We start from the raw sequence: 25,119 nt of genomic DNA, 5'->3' as shown, positions 1-25,119 counted from the left end.
ATTAAGTTCCTGTCCGGCTGCCCACATGCTGGTTCTGACAATGTTGAGCCTTTTGCTTCTGGTGGCAGATCAGCAGTCCAGCTACTTCTTCTTCTCAGAACTTCTGAGGGAGGGTAGCAAACAAACCTAACTTCCCTATACGATCTCAGGGATTTGTGAGAAAAGCAGTTAAAAGGGGACTGCACCTACACCAGAGCACAGTGAGTAAATCGGCACTTCACTATAATTTTACATGCAGATCGGTTGTTTAGTAGTGCAATTAACTAGTGATAAGTGAATTATCCTGCGTTTGGTTTGTGGGTGCATCTGCAAATCCAGCCTGAAATCTGCAAACATACAGCCCAAACCTTTTTGAAGTATATGGCAGTCAAATCTTGATATTTCTAGCTTTTATCAAGGCCAATTTGCAGGTAATAAAGGCATGGGTAACTAGGCACTTTTGCTGTAGGATATGTGTCAATGCAAACAGTTTTTAAAAAATACTGTTCAGCTGGGAGGGGGTCTTTTAATAAGGCTTAAAGGGTAACAAAAATAATATTCCCCCTGCAGACCCCCATATACACTGGTCCTAGGATGTGGGGATGAGGTTCTTGTCCCTACCAACCTGGAGACCACATGCCTTGTAGGGCAGATGCCTTCAACCCCTCCTGCAAAGCAAGCTACCAGCATTGGGGTCATGTGGCATTGTAGGTTTCATGCCTGAATAAGGTTCTGGGAGGGTGCATGCCTGAATAAGGTTCTGGTATGGATTTTTAGGGGAACCCCACCACACCATTTTGTTTGTTGGTTTTTGCTTGAACGTCCTCCTCAAAATACAATCCCTACCAAATCCTTATCAAGGGTAAGGGTCTGGATGGCTCAGGAGTGTGGGGTTGCATGCTCGCTGCTCCTGGCTACCCAGGCTGCATACCTGGATAAGGGTCTGATAGGGGTTTTGGGGGGCCCTGAGCTAAAAAAAAAAAAAAGCATGGGGACCCTCCAAATCCATGTAAGACTCTTGTTCTTGATAGGAGTCTGGTATGATTTTTTTTAGAAGGACTTATCCCTCCTATAATAGATCCTTATGCAGCTTGACTGGGTACAACGCAGTTTGGATCTCCTGTGGACTGTGGATATAAGGGTCTGTGGGGGAGGGAGTTATCAGAATCTGGAAGTTCCCTTTGAAATGGGGGCCCCAGATATCAGATCCTTCCCCTACACGAATAAGTACAGGGTACCCCTTGTACCTATTCATTTATTAAAAAAATTTAAATAGGAAATAACTATTTTGCTTAAAAAGACAAACATATCTATTTTTATGTAAATCTGATATCAATCACGTCATCTAGCGATGTAGATCTATCATTAGCCATGATGAGTGATGATCTTCCAACCCAAACACGATGACCTGCACCATAACGTTCCTTTTTCATTGCCACCTCCATCACCAATTACAGCTACCCAGCTCGCTGCTGAATGTCAATAAACCAGCCCAGGATCCTGGCTGACCATATTTAGTCAATGCTTACGCTAAGGGCCCCCGCCTACTTGTTTACTATTTATTACAACTTATTGGGTGGCAAGATGCTGTAACCTAGTGGTGTTAGTAATAATTCCAATAAATTAATGGTTATCGGCTGCAGCAGCTAGAGATTCTGTTGGGCAGGTGAACTGACCAATTCTGGCACCGTAGTTGGCCCATTTGGGAACTGCAAACAGCTAGGATTCAAGTCAAACTCATGCCTCTTTGCTCATAAATTCCATATTGTAAATACTGTCCAGTTTGTTGTTAAGGACTGGAGGAAGATATATATATATATATATATATATATACATATGTTTTTCCTATAATCAGTAACACAGACAGCAATAAAGGCAGTGAGGAAAGCAGATGATCATAGAGAAATGAAAACAGCAGTGAACACATGGAGTACCAAAAAAGCCAGCCTTAGCTGTTGTGAAAAGTGAAAATGCAACCCTTTCATGTGCTTTGCAGACCTGTCTTCACCAGAAAGATACCTAAAAAAAAAAAGCAGAAGCATAAAGAATGTGAAAGAAGATTTATTATAAAACTGAAGCAAGATGCTAATGTTCTATAAAAACGCAAACAATATATGTTATTTTGTTCATGTTTTATTGCATTTCACTACTGGTTTATTTTATTTTACTAATTTATTGTGCAAATAGGAACAAGAAAGGACACAGTCCCTGCAGAGAAAACAGTGTGCTGTTATATCAATTCAGAAGATATACTAAGGGTATAGTATTAATTTAATAATTAATTTAATTTACAACGCTGTACAAACGCAAGTCAATATATTCCTGTATATTTGCCAAAATGTTTACACATAAAGCTTTCAGACTTGCATCTATAATGTTTTATATGATATATTATTTAAAATAATATTGTGCAGTCTTCTATCTAGCCTGTAGCTGGAGTTCTGCTACTCTTTAGCTAACTCTTAGTGCTTTGGAAATACCTTATCTCAAGAAATATAAAGCTAAAAAAAAAGGTAACTAACATTTATCAAAATTCCAGTAACATTCAGGGCCAGTCTGTGTGTAGCTGACTTTGTTCCCAAAGATCGAAGATGAGCTAAACAGTCTAAGGGTTGGGTGTATAAGGGGAACTAGGTTTATCTGTTTGTTTTTGGTGAATTACGGTTTTGGGGTTGCCCAAAATATGAGCATACAGATTTACCCTATCCACAAAGGATTGTGTAATTTAAAAACCTTGCTTTCTCTGGTACATTCATTATTTTGATTAGCCAAATATATGTGTACATACAGTAAAAAAGATAAAAACTGCAAATGGCCATGAAAGGGATACGTCCAGTATGGCTAATGTGTCTTATATGTGGGTCAGTAGTCATGTCTTCACCTTTCATACTACAATTTATTGCAGGCTTTGAGTAACAAAAATGTTTAGATGTTCCTGGCAAAAATCATTTTTTTTAAATTAGGTGAAATAATTATCTTTAGGAGAGTTTTTCAGTTTTTCATAGTTACTAATTTTACACGTTTGTAAGAGCCTTTTTTTTTTACTTTATTACTATCCAAAACATTTTTGATGTATGTGAGTGTAAATGTATACATTTAGTACAATACTAAATAGTAGAGAATATAATCTGATTTATAAGACAACACCACTAAAAATACAGTGGTTACATATAAAATGAAAGAGGACCTGAATTGTGAAAACTGTGCCCAAAAAAGGCGTGCAGATAGCCAAGGACTAGCACAGCATTTTCTATGGTTTCATTGCAGCTGATTTTTCCCAATACTAACTTACCATGGCTTGTTGTGTACCATGTCTCTGTGTGGAGTAGGCTATCTTGGTAGAGGAGCAGGAATTTGCTTCCTCATCGAAGAGCTGGCCTCTGACAACTGGTGGTCTGGTGACTGAAGAAGGAAGCAGCAGGGGAGGTTTACAAAGCACAGATCCACAGAATGAATGTAACAGAAGCAGGGAGATGCATGCACTGTTGGTCTTCAGGTACATGCAGGTACTTTCTGGGCTCTCCAGTAAGCTCCCAAGAGAACAGAGAACAGCACAGTAGTGGCAAAACCACCTTTCACACTGCAGATACAGAGCAATGAGGAGACACAGGAAAGGCATTGATATTTTGTAGGAGGAATTCAAGACAAAAAGTACATTTGTAAGGTATTGCTTAGACACAGTTAACATTTCTATATCCTCCCTATATCATAGGAAATCTTCACTTTTTGATTTCAGGTCCACTTTATGCTAACACCTCATTACTTTATGATGACCACACACACTGGAAACATTAAAGTGATATCTGCCAAATTGCCAGATATTGGTGTTTCCAATTTGATCTAAAAACATGTCCTGACCAATAACTGCTCCTTCATTACCAATGGGAAAATAATTGAACATATATTTAGATGTGCAAAATCAGATTTGCTGTTGTTGGTAGATATCAAGCATTTGATGTGTTTAAAAAACCATGCAAGTCTTTCACTAGACCATGAGACAGGGTCCCAAACTCTGAGGCTCATAGTGGGCCTGTGAGACTTGATGGATATGCATAATTACTGACATTGTAATATAATTATGTACATTTTTGCAAAGCAAATTTGCTGCAGGAAAAAAGGTGGAAATTATATGGTTATATCTCAATTATTAATGAGAGTTCTTTATTTTTTTGTTACAGGGCTATGTGGATGAAGGTAAGAATTTCCTCCAGATAAGTGAACAAATGAGACAGCGTGGCATGAATGAAGTCTATCCTTTTTTTTAACTTTTTTTTTTATTGACAGAAATTTTTGTGCAAGATCAAAGTGAAGATCCAAAGGAAGAAATGTACAAGGATAATGATAACCTGGTAAAACTATTTTTTCCATTACCCTTGTTTATCATGTTTGACTTTTCAATATAATACATTAGTTGACTGACTGATTTGCAAGATGCTGAGAATTATTTATGAGTTTATAATACCAAGACCAAATCAAGCATCACAGGGGAAACTTCTTGCCTGTCAGCACTTTTTTTTCTGCAAGTGTACACTGAGCTGTACATGAGTAGCTCAGTTTACAGTCTTGGTACAATTCTATACTGCAACAAAGTAACTTCTGTATATGAGTTCGTCAGTGTACAGTCTTGATACAATTCAAAACTGGAACAGAGTAACTTCTGTGCATGTTTGCAGTAGTTAGATGTTCCTGGCCAATCAAGGTGGGCAAAAACTCAGAAACTGGAAAAAAAACAGAAAAAGATGGAAGTGCAAGCTGCAGAGGGGAGTTTAGACATTGCAATGATGCAAAGGGTTGCTTTGTAAAGTAAGAGTGACTCAATATGAAAATATGCTGTTTATACTTGTACATTATGAAAAAAGGGGCCCAAATTTACCTGTAAAGGGGATCCCTCCAGTGGCATGCTGTCACCGCAGGTAGAACTTTCATGTTTACCCGGTCTTTCTTCTGGGCTTACATGCTCTGGTCATTTGAATGGCCAGGCCATGATGACATCACGGAAGTCATGATCCCAGAAAAGCACTCTGAATGGTTGGCACATTCGAGAGTGCCGTCCATTCAGAACACAGTGTACATGCACCTGTGATGTCACCAGCCATTACAAATGTGAATATCTCCTAAATGGTGTATTTTTAGGTGATGTTCACTGTACCTACAGGCAGGGAGGTATTTACCACAAGGCAAACAAGACACTTGCCTAGGGCGACATTTTTCAGAGGGGCAGCACCTCCCCCCAGAAGAAGGGATGAAAGAAGGGACACTTGCATGATGGAAACCAGGTGGGATCTGAGAGAGGCTGTGGGTTGCTTGATTCCCGGGGATGTCCGGAGCTGTGAAGATGAGTGTCTCTCTGTTGCTGGGGAAGGAGAGGTAGTGGAAGGCTCTCCCGAGTGGGGGGCAGGGGTGTTGTTGGTCAATGTCCCTCTCCATGGGAGGGAGAAGGGAGGGTTGTGTTGGTCTGTGTCCTTGAGGGCAGACAATTTTTGTGTTGCCTAGGGCAGCACAAAACCTAAATACACCACTGTGTACAGGTAAGCCTTATGAAAGGCTTGCCTGTCAGTACAAGTGAAAAAGTAGACTTTACTACCGCCTTAAGGGTGCTCATTATTTTTGTATAGGCTGACAATGTACCTCTGCACACAGGAAACCTCACTTGACCCTTTCTGTGAACACAAGCCAAGACAATGTATTGTAGTATGTTACCTGCCGCTTGCTGCATTACTTTAGCATGTTAGGGTGCCATCTAAAATGAATGGCACTGCAATGCACTAATTACGGTTATGGCAGTGCATGAGTGATCCATGTGTGAAGTCATAACACTACCTGTGTTTTTATTATGGAAATAGATTTTGTGGTCACACTGCTTTATGTCACCTAGGAAAATGACAAGCTTATTGAGATAGTCACAGTGAAAATGAGCCTGATTACCAGAAGAAAACTACAGCAACTAAACCATGAAAACATTTTAACTGTGAATGAAATAAAGAGAGAGCACTACAAGACTATTCTGGTATGTCGCTGTTGCTGCATTTAGTATTATCCTGATGTAATACAATACTGGAGTAATGAGAAAAGTTGAGAATGATCACATTTTCTTTCTAAGATCACTATTAAGTGAAGCCATCAAATCAGAATACCAGTTCCAGAGCCAGCAACTCCCATATTTCTGTACTTATTTAAAATCATGTTAACAGATGTTTCTAAAAAGTGAGAAAGAGCAAAGCGGGAGTTCATAACACTGTAAGGGTTCGGGCCAAACTCGATACAATACCACCCCTTACAGTGCGCTTTGCTATTAAAAGCCACTGCTTGAAGTTTTATATATGTGCACTGGTACTTGGGGGTCCCTAGAATTTTTGGATGTCACTAGAACTAGCTCGAGACAGATTGGGTGCCACAGGAAGCAAAGATGAAATAGATGGATTAACAGCACCCCCTCCCAGCGAAGTGACTATGTATGGGAAAGTGTGCACATGTACAGGTGAAAATGCACCATAAAAACTGTGCCACATTTTTAGCTCTGGAAGTGGGAGAGATACTTAAGTTTCAGGGGAATTCATAAAAGAAAGGTTCATGTGCCACGCACTACAGAATGTACAGCTGACTGTGCAGAAAAAGAGAGAGTTTACATGTAGGCAAATGTCCTTTTATTGCTTGAAAATAATTTTTTTCTTTTTTGAAAACAGTGTTAAAGTGTTACTAAACCCATGACCCTGCATTCACTATATCTGGTCTCCCACAGTACACACACCATGGAAATGCAATTATGTTAGTGAATATAAACTGCTAAATACCTTTTCTCATCAGCAGTTAGAGCAGTCTTGTGACTTCTATCAGTGTCCAGCACATCACTGGTTACAGCATGTAGGAGGAGCAGGGGCAGACTGACAACTCATGGGGCCCCCGGGTAATAGGGGGCCGTGGGGCCCCTGTGTCCTTGCCCACACTCAAAAAAAGCCTACAAAAAGGTACCAGGGGCATTTCATGAGGCCCCCTACTGACCCCAGGTCCTCAGGCAGTGCCTGAGTGCTCGTATGTAGGAGGATGCAGGACCCCTGACTTTTGTCTGGAGAGTGCTGATTTACCCTGTGCTGATCACATGCACTCTCCCAAGAAAAAAAAACTCTCTAGCAATACACACCAAACATGTGCACCTGGCCTCTATTCTATCAGCAGATGGATTGGGGACAGTAGAAGAAAGGGAGGATCAGAGAAGACAGGATCAAACACCCTTTTTGCACAATATGGAGGATTAACCCCTTAGGTTCCACGGTGAGTATAACAAGCATGCATTACTGCATATACAGACAGATTTTACTGTTGTGGGTTTAGTAACACTTGACTCGATTTGTAACTGATGTTTCTTTAATTTGATATTTTTATTGGAGCCCCCACAGTTATGGTTTCTTTTCATTTCATAGATATCAGAACTATGTGATGGATATAAGTGCCGATTGAGTGAAGTCAACTCTGATATTGGAATAGACCAGCTGTTTTCTTACTTTGAGCAGATCACTTTGGCTGTAGTCGAATTACACAACCGCAATATTGTGCATTGTGATTTAAGATGTGATCATATATACATAAATCAAGAAAAGGTTGGTGTCATGTTTTTATTTTTCATACAGAACTGACTACAACATTTTTGTATGAACCGTGTTTTGCCAATGTAAGGCAAAGCAGCAGGTCCCACTAGTAGTGTATACCTACTGTGACAGGAGTCACTTTTGGGTGGGGGGCCCATGGAACCCAGCTCACTTTGGAGAGGTGAGGAGACCCCTGTCTCAGCTCCCCGTATCCCTATTATGTGTAAGTCACCTTGTGCCTGTTAGGGGTACAGGGTGATCTGTCCTAATATTGTGTAGACATGTCTAGGAGATAGGTGGGGTGGGGGTTGTGGATTGTTTGGTGTTGCGTGGCTGCATCCCATTGTTCTATTGTTTGTCTTGCTTGGGAGCAAACTATTATGGGATGTATGTGTTTATGTGTATTAGCTTAGTGGGGGGGTGGGGGGTATCTCCAGCAGCCCACCCTCCTGATGGGACTGCCTGCTGGTGTGAAGTTTGAATATCTGTTTGTCTCTTGTTACTAAATGTAGATTGCCCCGCCCTGTGTCATTATGCAGGTAGGGGGTTTGTCCCCTTGTCCCCTGAGTGTATATATCTTGTATCTGTGTTCAAACAAACTAGTCTACTTCTGTCAGGAATCAAGGAATGACCAGAAAGGTGTGGACTGACACAGGGAAACGCAGGTCTCAGGTATAGTATAATACAGGTTATTATTAGCCACCCAGATATATATATAAACGCACAGTGAGCAAACTAACCTTCCACTAATCTTAGGAGGTGCAGGAACACAGGCGTAGTCAGGGCTGGAGAGGTGGAATGGTCAAGCCGGCCGTAGGGTTCTGTAACGACTGCCTGGTGGTACCTCTAGCGGTCCTCAGGGCAGGATTCCCCAGGGCGCGGAGTCTAAGTCCCAGTCTGCTATTCACCAGGGCCCCTGATGGTGGGGATGGACTTGGAGCAGACAGGAACCAGGTCGCGGCCCCTGAGTACACCTGCTAGTGATAGAGGGATCCGCCAGAGGTATGTGCAGGTACGGCTGGATCCGTGCAGGATGGATGGATGGCAGAGTAGTGAGCGTGGTCAGACAGGCCAAGTCAGCAACGTGCGGGCAGCAAGGTATCAAAGGAGCAGGCAGAGGATGGTCAAGGTCACAAGCCGGGTTCAGTAACTCACAGACAGCGCAGTACAGAGGATCAGGCAGAAGGATGGTCAGGGATAAGCCAGTAGTCAGAACAGGAGACGGTCAACAGGAATCAGAATCAGGCAGGGTCAGCAACAAGGTATCTTCTCACAGGAACTAGGAACAGGATACAGGGGCTCATGGGGAAACATACACCAAGGCGCAGAGCACAGGCCTGGTCATGCCTTATATACACCTTTCTGTAATCAGCCCCAGGTTTGGCTGATTGTGAGCTTCTGGCTGCTAAGAGCACCCGCTGGTCAGCTCTGGTACTGCAGCCCACACGGCAGGAGAGTCCCACCACCAGTGCTGAGAGCACCCGCTGGTCAGCTCTGGTACTGCAGCCCACACGGCAGGAGAGTCCCACCACCAGTGCTGAGAGCACCCGCTGGTCAGCTCTGGTACTGCAGCCCACACGGCAGGAGAGTCCCACCACCAGTGCTGAAAGCATTCCTGACAACTTCCTGGTTTACTTAAAGACTGGTGTTGTCTAGTCTTGTATGGTCTGCTGTGGTGTCTGTTGTCGGTGTTCGGACAGGGAACCGGTAGTCTAACGGAAGTACCCAAGTGCAGTCTGGGGTCAGTTCGTTACACTTACCTGACAGAGCTAGTGCTTGGTGGTTGGCTGTATATTGCTAGGAGAGAGTCCTTCGCACTGTGCTTGGCCCAAGTCATGACATAAAGCTTAAATGGAGCTGTCTATCTTTGTTCCTGGAGGCTGAATGAAGTAGTGTAGTGAAGAAATAAAAACAAGGTAGCATCTGGTGGGGCCACCTTTAATGTGAGTGAAGATTTTCAAATCCTTTAGTAAACGGGCCCAAGAAACTTTGTTTCAACTTTTCAGTCACTTCTCATATATTGATGATATTACAATTAAGCATGCTAAGTTTCAGTTTCTCAATAATTTGTTTACTGAATGTGTAAACATAAGGAAATTAATAAAATATCTTATGTATTCCAACACAACAGGGTACTGTGAAAGTCAGCCATTTTGGAAGAGCCGTGTCTCTGGAAGGTAGACAAACCTATGCTTTTAAAATGATGCCACGTGATGCTGAAAAATGGTAATGAATCTTTTCATTCATTTGGTTTGTATGCTTAATTGTTTGGGCATTTGTGCATTTTAATTAAATAGCAAGAAAATAAACCTTTACTGAAAAACAAATTAAGAATTGTATTTGGAGTTTATAAGAAATATTATTATTGACCATGCTTTTATTTGTTTCTCCATTCTGAATGGAAGAGAAACATAGAGAACAAAAAAGGAAGTAGGCCAAACCATTATATGGAAATCCATTTTCTTTGTGTAATAAATAAAAAAAACTATATAATATAAATATACATATATCAAAGAAAACAATATTATGGTGCCTACAAAACCAAATGTGAATGTATAATGTAACAAAGTTACCACAGAATTGTGAATTCTGCCAAATTCAGGCAGTAGTGGCAGCTGCCCCTATTAAGTGAATAAACACTCTGTATGACAAACCATAAATAGATAGGCACTTGCTCAATAAAATAAGTATACTAACAAATGAGTAGATAACATATACAGTGGGGATCGAAAGCTAAAAATTTGTATTAAAGTGCATAAAGAAGCCAAGGAAAGATGGAAAAATCTCCAAAAGGCATCAAATTACAGATTAGACATTCTTATAATATGTCAACAAAAGTTAGATTTTATTTCCATCATTTACACTTTCAAAATAACAGAAAACAAAAAAATGGCGTCTGCAAAAGTTTGGGCACATTGCAGAGTTAATATCTTGTACTGCCCCCTTTGGCAGGTATCACAGCTTGTAAACGCTTTTTATAGCCAGCCAAGAGTCTTTCAATTCTTGTTTGAGGTATCTTTGCCCATTCTTCCTTACAAAAGTCTTCCAGTTCTTTGAGATTTCTGGGCTGTCTGTCACGCACTGCTCTTTTAAGGTCTATCCATAGATTTTCAATTATATTGAGGTCAGGAGATTGTGAAGGCCAGGCCATGGCAAAACCTTCAGTTTACGCCTCTTGATGTAATCCCCCGTGGATTTCGAGGTGTGTTTAGGATCATTATCCATTTGTAGAAGCCATCCTCTCTTTAACTTCAGCTTTTTCACAGATGGCATCAAGTTACCATCCAAAATTTGCTGAAATTTTATTGAATCCATTTTTCCTTCTACTCATGAGATGTTCCCTGTGCCACTGGCTGCAACACAAACCCAAAGCATGATTGATCCAACCCCATGCTTAACAGTTGGACAGAGGTTCTTTTCATTAAATTCTGTGCCCCTTCTTCTCCAAATGTACCTTTGCTCATTCCGGCCAAAATGTTCAATTTTAACCTCATCGGTCCACAGAACTTGTTTCCAAAATGCATCAGGCTTGTCTATATGTTCATTTGCAAAGTTCAAACGATGATTTTTGTGGTGAGGGCGTAGAAGAGGTTTTCTTCTGATGACTCTTCTATGAAGACCATATTTGTACAAGTATCTCTTTATAGTGGAATAGTGTACCACAACTCCAGTGTCTGCCAGATCTTTCTGGAGGGATCGTGCAGTCAAACGTGGGTTTTGAATTGTTTTTCTCACAATCCTGCGAGCTGTTCTGTCTGATATTTTTCTTGGTCTTCCAGATCTTGCTTTAACTTCCACTGTTCCTGATGACTGCCATTTCTTAATTACATTCCGAACAGAGGATATTGACATCTGAAAACGCTTTGCTATCTTCTTATAGCCTTCTCCAGCTTTGTGAGCGTCAACTATTTTCAGTTTCAGTTTTCTAGACAACTGCTTAGAAGAACCCATGGTGCTGATTGTTGGGGCAAGGTCAGATGAGTCTGGGCATTTAAAACCTTTGAGCTTGACATCACCTGGTCTTCCCAGATGATGATTGAGAACAATCCATGACACTGGCAGGTCTCAGCTTTGCAAAGGGGGCAGTGCATGCTATAAATTCTGCAGGGTGCCCAAACTTTTGCAGACGCCATTTTTTTGTTTTCTGTTATTTTGAAAGTGTAAATGATGGAAATAAAATCTAACTTTTGTTGACATATTATAAGAATGTCTAATCTGTAATTTGATGCCTTTTGGAGATTTTTCCATCTTTCCTTGGCTTCTTTATGCACATTAATACAAATTTTTAGCTGGGGTACCCAAACTTTCGATCCCCACTGTACATATGAAGTGATCTCCCAACACCATGTGAATAATTATCTAATAGAGTGTATAATAAAGTCCAAAAAAAAACTTATGAATGAATGAGAGTCCCATAGGAAGGTGTCACATAAATCCAGTGAATTCTTCTCCACCACTCGTGAGTAATAGATAAATTTCTCACTCACCAGAAGGTGTTGACCCCCGCTAGGGTGGTCAAATGCTGTGTGGATTCCCAACTGCAGGCTCTCATACGATTAGTCTCCAAACTCCCCTTCTAGTAATGGCTCTCCAGAAAGCTCAAATAAAACAAATTTTCATAAAATTGCTCTGATCTCTGTAGAAGTGATCTTGTTTTGCAGTAGATCAGGAAGAATGTATGCTAACAGGGAGTCATGTGACTTCTGATCATGTGCCTACATTTCTGGAGTGTTGATTATCCGGTCCTCAGCAAGGGAGGCAGAAGGAAACAAAGGGTGCAGAGGGGGAGCAGGACTGAAAGTGTCGGTTTCTGAAGATTTCTAAACCAGCCCTTTCTCTTAACCACAGCTGAATTAATGTGATAGGGGAATATTCAATGTCTTCTTTGTAGGGAAACCATTATTTTTAACATCTATTTTAGCGAGTTGCCTTAGGGTACCCAAATGTGTTGTTAACTTTTATATCAAAACAAAAACATATTTTTTTGTACCAGATTGGCACAACTTTTCTTGGTGTTCCACGTGTCTCTTCTTTTCATGATCACATTTAAGAATCTCCAAATTTTATTAATAGTTTTAAGAACAGCTTTCTCTAAAGATTAATCCACTTCTAGGACTTTTGAACACTTTAAAAAACATTCCTAAGACCTAGCACCACCACCTCCTTCCTAAATTGATTTTAGACCCTCTTGCAGAGCAAACTAAAGGGGAACTTCACTCACAGGACAGTCTCATACCACTGCTCCACCTCTGTGCTGGCATTTTTACATATGCCATGTTAGGTCTGATATGCCAGAGGTCTCTGAAGCACATCTGTGCAGACTCAAGGGATTTGCAGTCACGCTGCCAGTCTCTGACACTTGCTAAATAACTAGCAGACAGAAGTGTCATGTCTGTGCATGCATGTAGTCTTGCTGTGACATGTACTTCTCAGTAACCCACTGTCCCCTGGGATGTGACGTGGACATCCCAGAAGGCAGTGGGGGGAGGGGCTAAACCCCTGTTTATGCAAATGTGATAAAACAATGTATTATGTACCAGGAGCGGACTGACAACTCATGGGGCCCCCGGGCAATAGGGGATCATGGGGCCCCTGTGTCCTTGCCCAAACTCAAAAAAGCCTATGAAAAAGGTACCAGGGGCATCTCATGGGGCCCCCTACTGACCCTGGGCCCTCGGGCAGTGCCCGAGTTTCCAAATGGTCAGTCCGCCCCTGTTATGTACCTGTACTGCATAACTGTATATAAAACAAACATTTTGGTTTATTTTGTTCACAGGTCAGCACCTGAAGTCAAGGAGAATCAAATGTATTCAAAAGCATCTGACATCTTCAGTTTGACAGCTGTGTTTGAAGAAACAATAAACACACAGAAAAATGAATTATATGAAAATCATCCACTGGACCCATTCTATCAATGCAAAGTATACACGGTAATAGCTGCATAAAGGATGAGAAATCAATTATCCATCTAATAAATGTACAGTGAGGTTAAAGAAACTCTGTCATGAAAAAAAATATTGAAGCTCCCATTACTGACCTTTGAACATGCTAGTTGCCTGGCATCCGTACTTTTAAAGGATAAGTTCAACTTTAGAATATGTTACATGTTACACCTGTATTGAGGGTGTAACATGCAACAGGTCCTACCACAGGGATCTGTGAATGAAGAAACTACAAGTCCCTTCTACCACCACTGCATATAGCTGATAAGCACACTTGTAGTCCATTCACACCTCCAGCTTTCTACTGTAACTGAGAGCCCATACAGAGTTATGGGCAGAAAGCAGATGAGAGAGTGTGCAGGAGTCTAATATTGTACAGATAATACACTCATCGCAGATACAATACTCTGTGACATTCTTTAGGAAAAATGATAAATGCTATTTTTTTTCTGCAAAAGTACTGTATGTGCATTTATTATTTTTCCTTAAAGGTGAACAATTTTTCATTAAATTGAAAGTAGTTGGAGTTCTGGTTTAACCTATGTAACCCCTTTCATTGTTTTCTGATGTTTGCACTGTTGAAATGCATGCATAATGTAGCCAATGGGCATTAAAATATTATCAGAAATGTGCAAATAATACAGCAGAATTAAAGAGGGGGACATTTATCAAGCATATCTGGGTAGCCAACTTTGCAAAAGTCTGCAAGATATGCCACCGAAGATGAGAAAGATTTTCACTCTCAACAGATGTACAATTAAAAAGTGGTAGCGGGTCAGGTTTCATTCTGTTGCAATGCTACTTTATAGCAGCTGTGGTAATTTATGACTCAAGGTGTAACCTTATAGTAAATCTGTTGCATAATCTATTTTACTGCTCCTGTTTATCATTGCATTGCTGTGTGGCAGAATTAATAAATATCCCTCAGATATTCTTCCTAATAATGAAGTCACATTTTCACAGAAAGTATCTTTCTGTTGCTTTACTTATAAGTACGGACAGCATTTTAATGCTTTTTTTTGCTGCTGTAGTGCCACCACTGCAGGAGCTGCTGGTTAGGTCATGTCCTCTGTTCTTACCTTGACTTTGATAGATGCTGCACCACCACTGACACCTTAGGTTTACCCATTAACCCTTTGAGGACCATAAGATTACGGAACGCCAAAATAATCAATTTTCTGTTTTTAAAGTTCGTACACTTCAGTTGCTGTAACTAAGCCATTTCATGAAATAATTGGCAAAAAGCTAGACCCATTTGTTGATAAGAACTAATATTTTGACTCAAACCAAAAAAAAAGTATTTTAAGTTCTTAATCAGATGATACAGGCTATTAAAAACATGGGAGAAATACGTCCCTTGGTCCTCAAAGGGTTTACAGGGGTGGGTTAGTAATTTTTCAATACCTTAGGATCACCCTGAAATTAGAATTGAGACTTTGTAGCAAATATCATATATATAGTATATTATCAAGTAGTTATCAGATAAAATACAGTATAATAGTGAAAATTTCACAGCATAAACAACACACTGAGGCTTCACTGGAAACAGCAGAGATACTGCGTGAACTCAGACCAGACCAGCATAAGCTATAGCTCTCCTCACTGAATGATCAGCAAAAGGTAACCAAAGGCAGGTGCCAAAACAATCTTTAAATTTAGTCTTCTGCCTGCTATTATTGGGCCTTAAGAGCTTTTTGCTCTTGCAAGACATGCTGATAGGCCTGACGCAGGTGAGAATGAATGTTTTTTCCCCAAGCAAATCATTTTTCAGGGCTATGTGGGTGAGTAAGCTTCTCACCAGATCAGTATTTGTTCCTATCAATAAGGAGCCAAGTGTTCACCCAGGGGGCAGCGATACACAACTGCTAGAGTGGGAAAGGTCTCGGATTTCCCTACTACCAAAGAGTTAATAGTCAACTTAATCAGGACATACACATAGTAAAGAAGCTTCTGTGTCTCAGTTCCCTAGATTTATAGTTCTTCCAGCTTTCAAAGTGATGTGTGCTTCAGATATTTATAATAGAAGTAAGGTATAATAGCATAATTTGTGCTCCCATATCTAACAGTGCTTTAGTGTATATTCCTTCCACTTGAATGGGAATTATTGGTTAAAGGCCCACTAATTGGTCAGGGAGTTTGCTTGGGACAGGCTCTGCGATTCGCACCTGTGCATTCTTCTTGCCCTATGCCTGTCTCTTTTGACTTTTTCCACTGGACCTAACACAATGGTGTGCATCCACTGCTTGTGCCTGTTTGCCAGGGAGCAGATTACATGGATTCTGTTGTTTTTTAACCGTTAGCCGCCCGGCCAATGGCCGTTTGGCGGCTTGAAAAGCGCTGCAGCTTTCCGGGTGCACGCCATTTGGCGGTTTGCGCGGTTGCAGAGCGACGCAGCAGTGCAATCTGTCACCTCGGACACGGCCGATGACAGATCCGAGTACTGGCTCCTGTTGCTGGTACCATGTGACCTGCTGTGACCAATCACAGCAGGTCACATGACAGTTGTATACAATGGATGGCTTCATTCATGATGCCATCCATTGTATACTAGTGCCTAGCTGTGAATGGTCACAGCTAATCACATGCACATGTCATGTGATTAGCTGTGACCAAATCACAGCTAAGCACAAAAAAAAAAAAAAAAAAAAAAAAGCTGAATGAATCGATTTCATTCAGGTAAATGCTTGCTTATAGCAAAGTAATTCTTTGCTATAAGCAAATTGTGTAAAAAAAAAAAAAAATACTGATCACTTCCCCAAAGTAGTACAGTGTTACTATGGTAACATTGTACTATTTTGGTCATAGTAAAATATGAAAAAAAATCTTAAAAAAAATAAAAAAAAATGTAATAAAAAATTAAATATAATAAAAAAAAAATAATTTTTTTTTTTCATACTGTCACCAGTCAGTGTCGCTGTTCACCGCCATGCCAGTTATATGATGACGCTGTACTGCACTGGTGACAGTATGTAAAAAAAAAAATAGTGAAAATAATTTTTTTAATTTTTTCATTTTCCGAAAAATTATGACAAAAAAATACAACTTCAAAAAACTCGCCATGCCTCTTATGAAGTACGTCGGACTGTCTACTCTGCAAAAAGGGGTCATTTGGGGGATATCTGTACTGTTCTGACATTCTTGGACCTCAAGATATTAGATTGGCTGTCAGTACTTCAGGATTGATCAATATTCAGATCTATACCATAGTTTGTAAACTCTATAACTTTCCTACAAACTAAAAAATACATCCTAATTTGGGTTATTTTCACCAAAGACATGTAACAGAATACATCTCGGCCTAAATTTATGAAGAACAATTATTTATTTGAAAACGTTTATAACAGAAACAAAGAAAAATGTGTTTTTTTTTCAAAATTTTTGGTCTTTTTTTGTTAATTTAGCAAAAAATAAAAACCCCAGCGGTGATTAAATACCACCAAAAGAAAGCTCTAGTTGTGTGAAGAAAATGATAAAATTTTAGTTTGGGTACAATGTTGTATGACCGCGCAATTGTCATTCAAAGTGTGAGAGCGCTGAAACCTGAAAACTGGCCTGGGCAGGAAGGTGTAAAATTGCACGGTATTGAAATGGTTAAGAAGTGCAGCTAGTTTATCTGAACCAGTTTCTCTGTCTCCAGCTCCAGCATCTGAGTTTCTTTGTTCTTGGAGCTCTCGGTAGTTTGTGAGCCCTCAGCTCCTTTACTTGGGCCTCTTGGAGTTTCCCTCTGGCTTTCCAAGGAACAACTTCCTTAACACTTTCATGTCTAAATCTGCTAGGTTCTCCCCACTTTTGCAATGGACTTTGAAATGTTCTACTTCCCTGGCATGGCAGCACCTTCTTGTCATGGGAGAAACAGTTAGCTCTCTTTCGGCTACAAGAGTGGATACAGTCTGTTTAATCTCTGAAAGAAATTTCTGCACATAACTTGCTCTACTGCCTTCTGAACTTCGCAGAAAGTTTGCTGTAAAGTAGTTTGCATCTGGGACATCTGTGCTATGGCTTGGGTCAGAGTATCCATAGGAGTGGCAGCCCATCCCACAAACTAGTCTCTGTGTCAACCCCAGCTTGGGTGAAATAGGCACCTGCACTGGGCTTGAGTCCCTTGAATGCTTTGGGTTCCAGGCTTTGGCAGCAGTGAGAGCTTCATCCTCTCCAATAGTGTGAGCTTAGAATAAGTAAGTGGGTCATTTGGGTCTTTGGTCCTGAGTTGAAGCACAATGGGGTCTAAGGGCTGAGTCCCTTTCAGAACTTGAGATAGTAAGGCACTGCTTACAATCTCTGCTTCCATTCCACTTTTAATGATGACTTGGTGAAGAATCTGGTTCAGTCGTCTGACATAGTCCAGTAGCTTCTCGTTTTCTCTTTGATAGGCATGTTTAAAGAGACAGATTAGCTCTGTCCAATTTTCAACTCTTCCATAGATCTCTTGAAGAGCCTCTAGGCACTCAGAATGAATACTCGCTGACTCCGATAGCTTCTAGTTTTCTCTTTGATAGGCATGTTTAACCACTTGCCGGGCACTTATATCCCCTTCCTGCCCAGGCCAATTTTCAGCTTTCAGCACTGTTACACTTTGAGTGACAATTGCAAAATTGTACCTATATGAAATTTTTATAATTTTTTTTCACACAAATAGTTTTCTTTTGGTGGTATTTAATTGCCGCTGGGTGTTTTATTTTTTGCGCTATAAACAAAAAAGAGCAAAAATTTGAAAAAAAAAGTGTTTCTTTGTTTCTATTATAAAGTTTTGCAAACAGGTAATTTTTTCTCCTTCACTGATGTACTGTACATTGATGAGGCTGCGCTGATAGGCAGCACTGATGGGCACTTATAGGTGGCACTGATGGGCACTGATAGGCAGCACTGATGAGCTGGCACTGTTATGCACTGATAGGCGGCACTGATGGCCACTGATAGACAGCACTGATGGGTGGCACTGACTGATGGCACTGACTGGTGGCACTGCTGGGCACTGACTGGTGGCACTGCTGGGCACTGATGAGCTGGCACTGCTGGGCAGCACTGATGGGGGGCACTGCTGTGCACTGGTGGGAGGCACTGCTGGGCACAGGTGGGTGGCACTGCTAGGCATTGATGGGCACAGGTGGGTGGCACTGCTGGGCACTGATGGGTGGCACTGCTTGGCACTTGTGGGTGGCATTGGTGGGTGGCACTGCTGGGCACTATTCATCAGGGCACTGATCATCAGTGCCAATGTGTTTTCTGACAATTGCCGGTTACCGGCAGTACTTTCCTCATGCTGTGATGCTGTGACAGTGTGAGGAAAGTGCAGCCGATAACCAGCAACTGCATTTGCCCGGTGATCTGCTGTATTATTGGACACAGCTGATCACGTGGTAAAAGACTGCTGTGATTGGCCTTTTACCACGTCACATTATCAGCTGCGTTCGTAGGACTCAGCAATCACGTAGATCGCAGGGTGCACGCTGCTGGGGGCACGCAGGAGGGCGCATTCTGGAAGGACGTCATATGACGCCCTCCCAGAAATGGACAACTGTGCTGTAGCCGTCATTCGGCTATAGTGCGGTTGGCAAGTGGTTAAAGAGATAAAAATAACTAAATCAAACCGCGCACTAACAGGTTGTCACAGGTAGCCAAGGAGGAGGAGTTTGTTACAACTCTCTGTGTGCAAGGATTCTCTGCTCTGACAATGTCAAGCTTTTTTCCTTGCAGAACCACTCAACTGGCCAACTTAACCATCTTTAAACAATTTCAAAGGAAGATGTAGATGAGGATGGTTTATATGCAGAGATACCGGCAATGCAAGTATTTTTAGCATTTCCAAAGGAGTGTGTTGCATATTTTTCCTATGTTTAGGCCAGAAGCTCGTTCTAGAAGAGTAGTGCAAAATTGAATAGAAGGACAGAGCAGCAGAGTGGCTTAGTGGTCAGCACTTCAACCTTGCAGCACTGGGTTGCTCAGTTCAACCCCCAACCAGGACACTTCTGCCTGCACTGCAGGATGCCAGATTAAGCACTTATGAGGAAGAGGTTTTCCAGCACACTGAGTCACCTATTTGGTCAACATGGCCTTCATGAGATTTGCCAGATGCATGGACTTGCCATTGGGGGATGCTGTGTCTTTCAGGAGTCTACTCAATCATGGTGATTGGGTGTGTCCTTGGAGGGGGTTTGGCATCTTCTGGTGGTATCTTTATGACTTGGTCTTGTCTTTAGGAGGTATATCTGTCTGCAGTTGCAGCCTGTGAACCTGTCTTAACCTTTGCCTCTCTTCCAATGCAGTGGAAGTTGGGATAAAGAATAATAATTCTGCCCTAAACAGTAATTCTGACAAGTGAGACAATCTTGTCTGCATTGCGAGAGTTTAAACTATCCTCTTCAACGGCATGCTTAATTTGAAGGCAAAGAGCTAAAATTGTGTTTAGTCTGGCCTCCTGCCTCAGAGTAAATGTCTGCCAAACAAAAGAAGACTGCATTTCAATAGTTGGTGTCTAGAGATGAGCGAATTATTCAAAAATTTGATTCGGCTGATTCGCCGAATTTGCGGGAGAAATTCGATTCGATGCGAATTTATTCGCCACGAATTTAAATTATTAAAAGGGTTTCTAGGCTTCAGAGAGCCTTTATATTAGTGCAGAACACTGTACCTTTAATTTAAATGCCCTTGGAGTCTGCTGGGGAAGAGAAATAATACTGTCAGTCAGTATGACATGCAGATGAGTGCCGTCGATCTTAGAATCACCGCACACTTCACTCATTTGGGCAGTCACGGGGCACGGCGAAGAAGAAGAAGAAGAATGAAAAGAAGAATGAAAAGAAGAAGAAGAAGAATGAAAAGAAGAAGAAGAAGAATGAAAAGAAGAATGAAAAGAAGAAGAAGAAGAATGAAAAGAAGAAGAAGAAGAATGAAGGGAAGAATGAGAAGAAGAAGAAGAAGAATGAAAAGAAGAAGAAGAATGAAAATAAGAATGAAAAGAAGAAGAAGAAGAATGAAAAGAAGAATGAGAAGAAGAATGAAAAGAAGAATGAAAATAAGAAGAATGAAAAGAAGAAGAAGAATGAAAAGAAGAAGAAGAAGAATGAAAAGAAGAATGAGAAGAAGAATGAAAAGAAGAAGAAGAAGAATGAAAAGAAGAAGAAGAAGAATGAAAAGAAGAATGAAAAGAAGAAGAAGAAGAATGAAAAGAAGAAGAATGAAAAGAAGAATGAAAAGAAGAAGAAGAAGAAGAATGAAAAGAAGAAGAAGAATGAAAAGAAGAAGAATTCCAGTACAGCAAAAAGTGTATCTGCAGAGAGCTCCGCTATTTCTGACAGTTCTCTGACAGTTCTGACAGTTCATTTACAGCGGTTGAAACATTGTATCTATTTATTTCCGAATAAAAACATCTGTATCCTAAATGGAAACAAATAGATACAATGTTTCAACCGCTGTAAATGAACTGTCAGAACTGTCAGAGAACTGTCAGAAATAGCGGAGCTCTCTGCAGTGACACTTTTGCCAGGTGATCGGGGAAAATTCGATTTGTGCATCCGAAGTTTGCTAAAATTCGGATTCGATGCGAATCAAATTTTCCTAATATTCGAAACGAATTCCACTTCGCCAAGTTCGATTCGCTCATCTCTATTGGTGTCTAACTCCAAAGAAGAATGCTCCTGCAGTCCTGGTTTGGAGTCCAGAAAAAAATTGAAAAGAGAGAGTCCTCAACCAAAAAGTCCTATTCTGGGGGAAAAGACGCTTACTGGTCTTTTTCAAATTGTGCCATCCATACATACAGTATCTTATGGGTACCTGGTTTTTCCACTTTTGGTAGCAGGGTACAGCATTGGTCTCAGAGGCTTGGACCCTCAGGACAAGCATTTCAGGCCACAACTGGAGAATCAGTTATCTTCAAGATTATGCCTGTCTCAGGAGGAATACTTTGCTCCAGCAACAATAGACAAGTTCTGTTAGCCAACGTCAAATCTTACCACCTCTAGGGATGGCAATTCCAGTCCCAGCAGATGTGATTTTAAGATGAGTACTATTGTTATTCAGAGGGGTGCCTATTTCCAACTCCCCAGATCTGTCTTTCAGACGTACTTCTGTTTCTACATGGGTCAAGACATTATGCAGCATATGTGACTGCTGGTTGGATTCTCGATCCATTCCTTCTCTAGACAGAGATCCCTTTAAAGAATACAGAGGGATTTATCAGAACCCTACAAGAGATTGACTGGCTAGGGTCATTTGTCCCCTATGCAAAGTTTTGTGTATCTGAGAGCCTAATTCATCACTGTGCAGTATACATTTTTTTGCCACACTAGAGCATATTAGTGGAGGGAATCCTGGATTATCCTGGATTTCCTCTTTTCACCTGTCAGCATCTCAGTGCCTGATCAGGACTATGGTTTCTCCCATCACTATATTAAGGTGGGCTCAATGGACAAGGCTTCTTGTTCTAAAGGAGTTTTTTGTCCAACGTTGGACATATACCTAGCTTTTCATGTCTCACAAAGTCAGATGAAGCCTTGGGTGCTGGAACTATAGTAAATCTGTGCTGCAGAGCTTACGGCCAGTGGAAATCCCCTGTTGGGAAGTTGTTTTGAGCATTTCTGTTTTCTGGACAGTCCTTAATTGCTTTCTTTTCCTTTCATCACCTGACAGTAGGCTCCTTAGTCTCCAAAGAGGCTGGGGGACATCACAGTGGTGTCCTACATCAAGGGGCAGGTCAGAACTAGCAAGGTCAGTCTACTGAGAGAAGTAGAGGTGATTGTGACCCTGGTGGAGATTAATCTCTCTAACATTTCATTGAGTCTACATTCAGAACTTCTAGGAAGAATCCATGTTTTGTGGCCCAATTGGGCAACAAGTGGTTCCTACATCCAGGTTCCTCCAAGTGGATTTCATCAAGATTTCAGAGCTGGATATACAGTGGTTTTTTATGGGTCTAGTAGTACATTGATATTTCCCCATTGGCCAAACAGGCCTTGGTTCCTGCTTTGGTACCGGGCTATCAGACTCCAGTCTTTTTTCTCAGATTATATCTTCTGTCGCAGAGTGCAATACTCTATCCTTGCTCATCTCTTCCAGTTTTTCATTCTGAGAGTAACAGAGTAATTAGCCTTTTGCTCCCTCTCTACGAGGGATTTGCTACTTGCTCCTGACGTCCAGCTCCAGATGAGATCTCTGTTTAGTCCAGCTTGGGAAGAGACAAAGCTATGAAGACAGCCAATCTAGGGGCTATCTCATCAGCCAGGAAGTTAGCCAAGATTTTAGGTTTAGGCTAGGAAGGATCCTTGGTGACTGACAGCTTCAGGAGGGAACATCTCCAGTCCAGTTGGAGTACAGGTTGAGCCATGATGACAATCTGTCTAAGGGCTATATCCTCAGCAGGAAGTTTTCCAGTATCAGAGCCTTTAGGACTCTTTGGCAGTTTGCTGCTCCAGATGGGATTTTTTTCAGTCCAGTTTTGAGTAAAGGTAGCCATAAGATACTGTATGGTTTTTCCACAGTTGGGAGGTTTGCCAAGATCTACGTGTTAGGCTATGAGGGATGCTTGTTGGAATTCTGTTTAGTACAGATAGTGTTATCTGTACTGGGTTGCAATTTGAGGTGGCTTTGGCATCCTACAAGAACAAAATATTTGTTCCTCCCATTGGCAGGACCACTAAGGATAACTGACTGGCTCCATGCCCTGGATATTGGGATACTTTGATCATGCTCACAAGCTACAGATTTGCTTTGCAGTTTTAGGACCTCTCTTTGTCACTCTCTCTAGCAGAACCAGTGGGACAGAGATATCATCCAGAATCATTCCTGAATGGGTCATTCTGGCTAGCCAACTAGCTTATAGGGCTTAGGGCTTGGTTCCTACGGAAACAGTGACAACAAACTCAAGCAGGAGTGTGTAGACCTCATGGGCTTCCTGTGAAAGGGTGCCAGAAATATTTGTCGGGGATGACATGTCTTCCATTAAGGCTGTTCTGGCTCATTGTAGTGTGTAGCCAGCTTCTTTATACTGTTAACGCAGCCTCTGGCTTAACCTCAGCCTCAGAATTTATGGGAGTGGGGTCCTATAGGGTGGGAGCGAGGACAGAGCTACACAATTATATGCTGCCATGGAGTCTGTCAGGAAAGGAAAATTATGGTAAGTATTTGATAGGAAATTTCTCGTTATACTGTCTGTATAAACAAAACCAAGTGGTGTCATAGTTGATATGGTAATCACATGATCATTCTTGGGTCTCACAGCTAGGAGTACTGTAAAAAGGAACATAAATAAGCAACTTCAGAAGGTAAGGTGTATAGCCCCAACACTAAATTAACCCTTAAAAATCTATAAGCTTGTCACTGCCAAAAGTTTCAATCTAATCTACATCATGATTGCAGCTCCCTGTTCCTAGCCAAAAGCAAAATGTTTCAAGCTGATGCAAAGTGCATATGTTTATGAACAAATATTTCAGGGTGGAATTATATATGTAAACACATTTTTCTGTCATTTAACTGCTGAAATAACTGCCAAGTTGGCATCCCACTGCATCATGCTATACAGCATGGGTGCTCAACCTGTGGCCCTTCAGCTGTTGCAGAACTACAAATCCCACAAGGCAATGCAAGAGGCTGACAGTCACAAGCATGACCCCCAAAGGCAGAGGTATGATGGGACTTGTAGTTCCCTGACAGCTGGAGAGCCACAGGTCGAGCACCAATGCTATACACATTGAGGGGGGTTTGCTAAAACTGGAGAGTGCAAAATCTGGTACAGCTCTGCATAGAAACCAAACCTGCGGACAAATTGTTATGCTTAACCTCCCTGGCGGTATTCCCGAGTGTAGTTCGGGTTAAAGTTTCAGTACCAAAAGCGATAACCCCGAGCTACACTCGGGCTTACCATGAGGCGCTGCTCCGGCATCTGTTCTTCACTTACCTTGTCCTGCGCTCCCGCGATGTCCCTCCTGCAGTGTCCCCGGCAATGTAAATCCAGCAGATGCCGGCATCTGTCATCTGGGTTCCATCCCCTGCGAGCGTCGGGACGTACGGGGGACGGAACGGTGGGAAATTTGAAAATGACAAAAAGCGAAATTCACTAAATATAGTAAAATCACATAGTAAAACATTACTGTATCAAACCATTTCACATACATTTTGTCCCGAGTGCTTTGTCCTGTGCTCTGCCTGCATTTTTACTGTTCTTATTGCCTGGAAACTGAAAAATGTCCATGGCGTCCAAAAAGTGTCCCTTTAGGTCAAAATTGGTTTTAGACCAGCTAGAGAACAATGATAGTAATTTAGAACCACTTGCAGAATTGAGTGATAATGATTCGTGGGGAAATTCATCATCAGACACTGAAAACAATTCTGCGACTTTGCTCAGTGATGTGCGAACTTGGCGCTATATTTCAAATTTCAGTGTTTTTGGTTTGATTAGATTATTGAATTCAATTTATTATTATTATTAGAGATGAGCGAATTATTCAAAAATTCGATTCGGCTGATTTGCCGAATTCGCGGAATAAATTCGATTCGAGGCGAATATATTCGCTGCGAATTTAACGTGTAAAAAGGGTGTTTCTAGGCTTCAGAGAGCCTTTATATTAGTGCAGAACACTGTACCTTTAATTTAAATGCCCTTGGAGTCTGCTGGGGAAGAGAAA

General features: G+C 41.4%; 1 protein-coding gene across 1 annotated transcript in view; it reads left to right on the top strand.

Moving 5' to 3' along the window:
• Positions 1-25,119, top strand: part of LOC149442361 (uncharacterized) — an 86,867-nt gene that overhangs the window by 47,769 nt on the left and 13,979 nt on the right. The window contains exons 11-17 of the mRNA XM_089656217.1: positions 2,167-2,237; positions 4,158-4,173; positions 4,264-4,328; positions 5,855-5,986; positions 7,398-7,574; positions 9,694-9,788; positions 13,339-13,492. Coding sequence (XP_089512343.1) covers positions 2,167-2,237; positions 4,158-4,173; positions 4,264-4,328; positions 5,855-5,986; positions 7,398-7,574; positions 9,694-9,788; positions 13,339-13,492 — 710 coding nt within the window. The remainder of the gene's footprint in view (positions 1-2,166; positions 2,238-4,157; positions 4,174-4,263; positions 4,329-5,854; positions 5,987-7,397; positions 7,575-9,693; positions 9,789-13,338; positions 13,493-25,119) is intronic.

The sequence above is a fragment of the Staurois parvus genome, unplaced genomic scaffold, assembly GCF_062004578.1.
Source record: "Staurois parvus isolate SC_StPar_1 unplaced genomic scaffold, SC_StPar_1.0 ptg000894l, whole genome shotgun sequence".
Classification (NCBI taxonomy): domain Eukaryota; kingdom Metazoa; phylum Chordata; class Amphibia; order Anura; family Ranidae; genus Staurois; species Staurois parvus.
This window is presented reverse-complemented; position numbering and strand designations above follow the sequence as displayed.